A 6510-nucleotide genomic window follows, 5' to 3' on the forward strand; every position below is an offset into this window, starting at 1 on the left:
ACACACATACTGTGATTTCACATCGATCCATGCACTATTTCGATCACCTCGCTTCATATTAGGATATTTTCCCCTTATTAGTATTACGTCAGTGAATGAAAGTATGAAGCACGACGCCAAAACGTCAACATTATATTACTAAGTCTTTTGTGATAAAATTGCTAAGACAAAAACTCATAATTTTTTATTGAATGTGTTTTACGATATGACGCAATTCAAAGTTGTTCCCGTTGCTAGTATATTTTGACGTTATCCATATTTCTATTTCAGGACAGACGATTAGTACTAACTGTGCTCACGCTCGTGCTGAGCGATTAAAAGACGGCCTTAGTCTGCCAATACCATGGTCGTAGTAACGCCAGTTTATATTATAATTAAACTCGCGAATCAAAAGTCAATAAAATAATCTAATCCAACTTCAGATATGGTTGAAATGAAAGAAGGATATAACGAATTTTCCTCACTGACAAATTTGGTTCACATTCTTGAGTAATTTAGGCGATAGTCGATTAAGATAATCCACATTGGTAGTTAAACCAAAAAGATATAAAAGAGCATTGATAGTTCACAGGTGTTTTTCATTCAAAATGCCTATTATTTGTTAAGCATTGAATTTCCAAACCAAGTTGACTCCATTTCTACTCTCTTAGTAACAAAGCAAGTCGCAAGGAATGTATTGTGTTTGCGCGCGCAAATGAGCTCTCAATTCCCCTACTGGTCCCCCGCTCATTCGTAAGACAAAAGGCTCTTTCAATGAAACTGATGCTATAAAACTACTTTGCTTAATGGAATTAAGGTGATACGTTAATAACGTTCATTACTGTGTTGATTCACTCGCTAACTGCAACCAACAACCTAAGTAGACTGACTTACTGATCAACTTGAAATCCAACTCGGGTGAAATTATTTAAGATTATGGAAAGAAAATCTTCTACATTAGCCTGGCCTTTTTCTTACTTCTCCAACTCGTCTATGACTCACAATCACCTGCAAGAGGGTCCAGATAGCAGTATAGAACCTGGTTATACCCTGTCTCTAGCTTCGGCTCCCCATATGGCAGCGGATCGATCTGGAAGCTTTCTTGCGCCTTGTTACTGGCCGCCACACTACTCCACGCCGTACGGAGTTGGCCAGCATACTGCTAGTAACCAGCACGGGAAGAGAGGAGGGTCCACAAGTCCTTGTGACTGCACAACCTGCGTAACAAGCCCTTCCTTGGCTTACAAGCCTTTCTTGGTGACGCCTCAAGATACCAGAAGAAATGAACCTACATCCACGACGTTGTACTCGCCAAGAGACACTCGCCAACCTCTACGAGCTGCGAGCAATGATCCTCAAAGCCTCAAACCCGCTACAGGTAAGGTCGGGAAACCCTCGAATAAAATATCCAAGCACGTTGGAATCTTCATCTAAATGATCTTTCGCTTCTCTCACACTATTAAAGCTATAAATCCTCATAATTCTCACTAACCGGTACTACAGCGGTATTGAGCTGATTTATGTCCTCATTAGTAGCTGGCTATGTTTGCCTTTGAAAACCAAAGATCTCCGTCATTCCCATATTATTTTATGTATAATGAAATTATTTCCCGCTAATAACCCAATAAAACTAATAGGTTGTCCGGCAGAGCAGTTTAAGATAAAATGCTGAATTTCTCACTGAACAAGTATAAAATTTGAGATAACCTTTTCGGTTTTTTTCCTTGAAGGATCGAATAAATTTATTTTGACTAGCTTAAAGCTTTTCTTTGTTAGTTTAAAGGTATCTTGCATGATGATGACGAAGCGCCTAATAAGATTAATTCTATTATGATATAAAGTTAGGGACGTGCATGATGTAGATACAACGCCTGCTCGTATTATCCCCGTTAGTAAGTGAGCAAATCAGTAAAGGTATATGTTTGAAAAATGGACCATTTCGTGGGATATTTACACGTAGTTTCCATTCCGGCAACTATCTTTATGCTCGCTTAAGTTTTAGCATTTCGTGGGACATTGTATATCGATGCCTATGTAAAAAGTTATATCTTTGGGTTTGTTTTTTTTTAACTCAGACATTTTTTTAATGGAGTATTTTAGAGAAGAAGAAGAAGATGCACATTGATTTTTTGGGGTTAAACGGCTATGTCGATTCCGAGTTTTTTTGATCGCGTAATAAGTCAAACCCCTTGGAACAATTTTTGCTTCATTGACTTCAAACTTTTAAATTAACGCTTTCTTTGTTCCTTACGACAAAAATGGTCAAAACGAATAAGAGATAAATTTCGTACAAAAGAAGAAAAAAAGTATCGAAGCCGTTGCCTTAACATTTCTTTATTTCATTATCATTATTTTTCAATCAATTATTTCCCGTTGTTGAAATTAAAAAAGGCAAGATCACGAACGACGGTAAACATTCGTGCTAATGACATTAACGGTAATGATGGATATTTTAGCTTTAAAGTGAAGCTTTATCATACTTTATCATAAATGTTTATGTGGACATTCAACTAGTTAAGGAAATATATAAAATAATATGATGACTCAACAGTAATCGAAAACTGTTATTTATCTTGTTTTATCTAATCATTACAACTGCTATATTTCATAATACAATCCAATTAAAAGTTATTAGGCTTCGTAACAGCTTTATTGGGAATTTAGATATATTTCAGAAAAGTTTATAAAATATATAGTCACTACAAGAAGAAAAAGACTTGCACTTCAGGAAGAAATCGATACATTTACTAATGATTAATACAACAGCGGATCCTAGTGAGGAATTATCTTTCCTTAAAAACAACCAGCGTTTCCTGAAGCTCAAAAAGAAATGTTATTGAAAGAAGCTTTAGCCCTCATATAAGTATCATTTTCGGCAGAAATGCCGGAAAGTTTTGAGTGGCGTTTCTCTCGAGGCCATTACAACACATCAACGTTGTATCATTTTTCTCCGCACTTCCTCCTCAGTTCAGTCAGTCGACAAAAGGACACATTTCCACTAAGTTTAAACACAGTCATTTCATTACAAAACTTATAACTCGCAGAAAATTGGCAATTAGATCAGATATATTTAGGCTCCGTAGCTTTAATGACGGCAATAATAAACAAAACTGTTCAAAAGTCATAATGAAACAAAACGAGAACTCCCTCGCCCCATTTCATTCGCAGAACGTGCTTAACTTTTCCATTGGTGTAAACCTAACTCATTAATCCCGGAAACACTATTTTTGTGTGTATTTAGTCGTCGTTTTGAGAAATTAAGGAGAACATCTTTGTTGAAGTACCATAATAGGACATAAGAACAGGTACTTGATTATATGAGGGGCGGTTTGAAGTATAAAAATAAGCTGCAAGTTTGCGTACTAAATTTCAATTCAAAAATGTCCTTGAAAAGAAGTGACTAAGAAAGACTAGAACTTTCTCCTCAAGCCTTCGTTTTCGACACATAATAACTGTTTATTTTATTATCAGTCGGCATTCTAATGTTACCTGCAGAACAGACGACAATTAAATATTAGATGGAACATGTTTTCATTGTAACTCTTAGAGAATAGAGCGGGGAAAAAGACAGTTCTTGTAGTGTTCTTACACGTGGGTTTTCAGCTCCATCACACGTGGGAAAGAATTCGAAAGCACCGCTAAATTAACCCAGTAAATAATACCAAACAATTAGTTTTACGAATTGGCTCTACAAGATTAGTTAGGATACTAAAGAAGTGAATTTTGTAGTATTTTTCTGCAATTTATTTGACTAAGATAATTGGAATTAAAACCCAGAAATTTTGAATGTTGTTTCAAAATATATAAACCTTATCTTTCAATTATATCTAATTACATATCTAATTATACTTTAGCTGAGCTTGTTGACGTTCAATTTTGCCTCCAGCTATTAGATTTGATAGGGGGCTTTTGTTTTAAACCTTAAACAACTCTCACTTCTGAAGCCAGTTTAGTACCTTGTGCAAACAGAAAAGAAACGATAAGTCGTGAAGAGATAAATTTTAAACCCGATTTTGATGGATTGTTGGATTATTTAAAGTTTCGTTATACACCATGAATCTGAAGTATGTCGTACGTTATATTAATTATTTCATATAATTGTTCACTTGCTAAATAATTTGTTTAGCATCATCAATGATAAATATTTATGGCGTCAGGGAGGTGATCGAGTTTAGGAGCAAACCTTACACGAAAACACTTAAAAATATTATATTTGTACAATGTATTTAAGTTTTACTCAAAATTCGAACATTTAAAATCATAATTTGCCTAATTTTTTAATTTTTTCTCTCTCTTTACAACAGAATATTTCGTACTTGTAAACCGAAAGCTTTATTTTCGAAACATCATTATTTCCCAATTTTTCTATGGTCTATTTATTTTGCCGTCAATTACTCGCTCTAAGGCTCTGGCTAAACGAGGAAACATGTTTCCAGAAACATGTTTTCCTAAATGTTTCCTAAGGTGGCAAAACTATCAGGAAACATCGGGAAACAATGTTTCCATGCGTCTTGGAAACATGAAATGCTTCTGCCGCTCAGCAAAAACATTTTTTGCGTCTTGGAAGCAAAATTTGTTGGACGCAGCAATGTTTCGCATGTGGCTAAACTGAGAAATATCGAGGAAACATGCGTGCGGTAAACATGTTTCCTCGTTTGGCCAGGGCCTAACCAATGCGAATTCTTTTCACTGTAGTTTCTCCAACTATCTGTGTGCCTGATAAAGAGATTCATACCAACGACAACATAGCTTCGAACATAGCTCCAGGACCAAGACGGGGAAGAACTGTTTTTACAGCCCAGCAACTTCAAGTCCTCGAGCGAGTCTTCTTGAACACTCAGTATATCGTTGGATCACAAAGAAAATTTCTCGCAAACCAGTTAAGGCTTAGCGAAACTCAAGTACGTGTTTGGTTCCAGAATCGAAGAATCAAGTGGAGAAAACAAATGCTTACTCATTCTATTTAAAATGTTTTAAAAAAATCATAGTTTGCATAGTTTGCATATCGTTTGCATTTCTTCTGCTAGCTGTAAAAAAAAAAAAAAAACACAAAAAAACAACAAAAAACAAACTTGGAACAAGTGTTTGTGTGTAAATTGCATAGAAACAGAATCATCATTGGATGTCAAAGAAATCGTAAATATAATAACTTTGTATTAATAATAATATTACAAGGCTTAGGCACATGTTTAACTAATAACAAGACTTTTACATCTTTGTAGTATACGTAATAAACACATACTGATATAACCCCATTTCATTCATACAGTAAATAGGTTTTAATTGTATGATAGGTTATTCAATTAAAATATTTATTTGTGGAAGACGATTTCACTTTTAGACTGACTTTTGTAGCGTTGGCGGGGCGGTGAAGAAAAGCAGAAGAGAAGAAACTAAGGTTTTACTGTTAAATTTTGTTAGAAAACAAATAAAGTTAGAATCGTGCAGTACGAATTCTTTATGCAAAATGGGGTAGAATTTGAAAGGGCGGACGATAAAATTTGGATACTTAGTTTCTCTCGACATAAGTTTTTTTTTGTCTGGTTCGGACCTTTTGTTTCAGGTCTGCTTGAAAACAGAACCTTAGTGACTCTCAAATGGCTTTCGCTTTTAACCAATCAAATATGCACAATAGCCATTGGAGTGCTTGGTTACGGAAGCCTTTTGAAAGCCACGGTACCGTGTGTTTGCTATTTTTACGAAACACTCACGATTTTAGCTCATTATCCCATATTTATTTATTTTAGTTTTTAAAAGTCTTACGTATTTGCTCTTAGTTGCTCCGAAAATTAAATTTCAAAGTGTATCTATAAAAAAATTACTGAAAACCCAAAGATCCGCCCAGATCCGTGGAGGCTGTTTTCTTTTTCAGACTTTTCAGGGGATTATTATTAAAATTTGTCGAAGGAAGCTAGACACTCCCGTTCTGTGCCTTCAAGAAACGTTTCTGTTATGTAAGTCTCTGGCATTTCGGTGCAGTTGTGTTAGAATGTAGCTTATTTGTCAGGCTTTTTTTAAATAGAAAATGTATGGGAAATAAGCAAATGAAGGCCTAAACCTCATTTTCGATTTAAATTTTTGCTTCGGGTTAACACTTTGATTCCACTTTCATCGGTTATCTCCACTTCCAAACAAGCTAAACTTTCTTAATAACAAGATTTTAGCCTTGTGCAACAACCTTTCGTCAAGAAATTAGTTTTTGGCGCTCACACTTAAATACGAAAAGAATCCTCTCTTAATATTAAATACCAGGTTAAAGTAGGGAAAAAAGAAAAAAAAAAAATCGTTAATGTCTTCCAATAGATCGACCAAGTGGCATGAACAGGTCAAATCAACTCCGAGTTGTTTTGACCAGACTAAAACTCATCAAAAGACAACTATTTCATAGCAACGCAGTTCAAAACTAACTAAATTAATTCATCCTTTTGTCTCTGAAAGAGCCCTCATTATCGTTGACAAGGCGTTACTAAGTCCCTCTAAAGAATGTTCACCCGACTTGTACTTAGACCAAAGGATATTCAACAGCTTTGT

At 35.2% G+C, this 6510-nt stretch overlaps 1 protein-coding gene across 1 annotated transcript; it reads left to right on the plus strand.

Annotated features, from left to right (window-relative positions):
* The first annotated feature begins 720 nt into the window (after positions 1 to 720).
* LOC116299840 (uncharacterized) lies at positions 721 to 5049 on the plus strand. Its single transcript, XM_031708556.2, has 2 exons — positions 721 to 1357; positions 4675 to 5049. Exons 1-2 carry the CDS (start codon positions 916 to 918, stop codon positions 4944 to 4946), a joined length of 714 nt encoding a protein of 237 aa, XP_031564416.1. The 5' UTR covers positions 721 to 915; the 3' UTR covers positions 4947 to 5049.
* Positions 5050 to 6510: the final 1461 nt, after the last annotated feature.

This window comes from Actinia tenebrosa, unplaced genomic scaffold, assembly GCF_029948245.1.
Source record: "Actinia tenebrosa isolate PJP-AT-01 unplaced genomic scaffold, QUT_ActTen_1.0 PGA_scaffold0__85_contigs__length_37466705, whole genome shotgun sequence".
NCBI lineage: Eukaryota > Metazoa > Cnidaria > Anthozoa > Actiniaria > Actiniidae > Actinia > Actinia tenebrosa.

Excerpts from the sequence above, each read along its gene's own strand:
- LOC116299840 (XM_031708556.2), top strand. The coding sequence starts at position 916 with ATGGAAAGAAAATCTTCTACATTAGCCTGGCCTTTTTCTTACTTCTCC. Across the intron at positions 1,358-4,674 it reads AAGCCTCAAACCCGCTACAG|TTTCTCCAACTATCTGTGTG; the intron begins GTAAGGTCGGGA and ends TTTTCACTGTAG.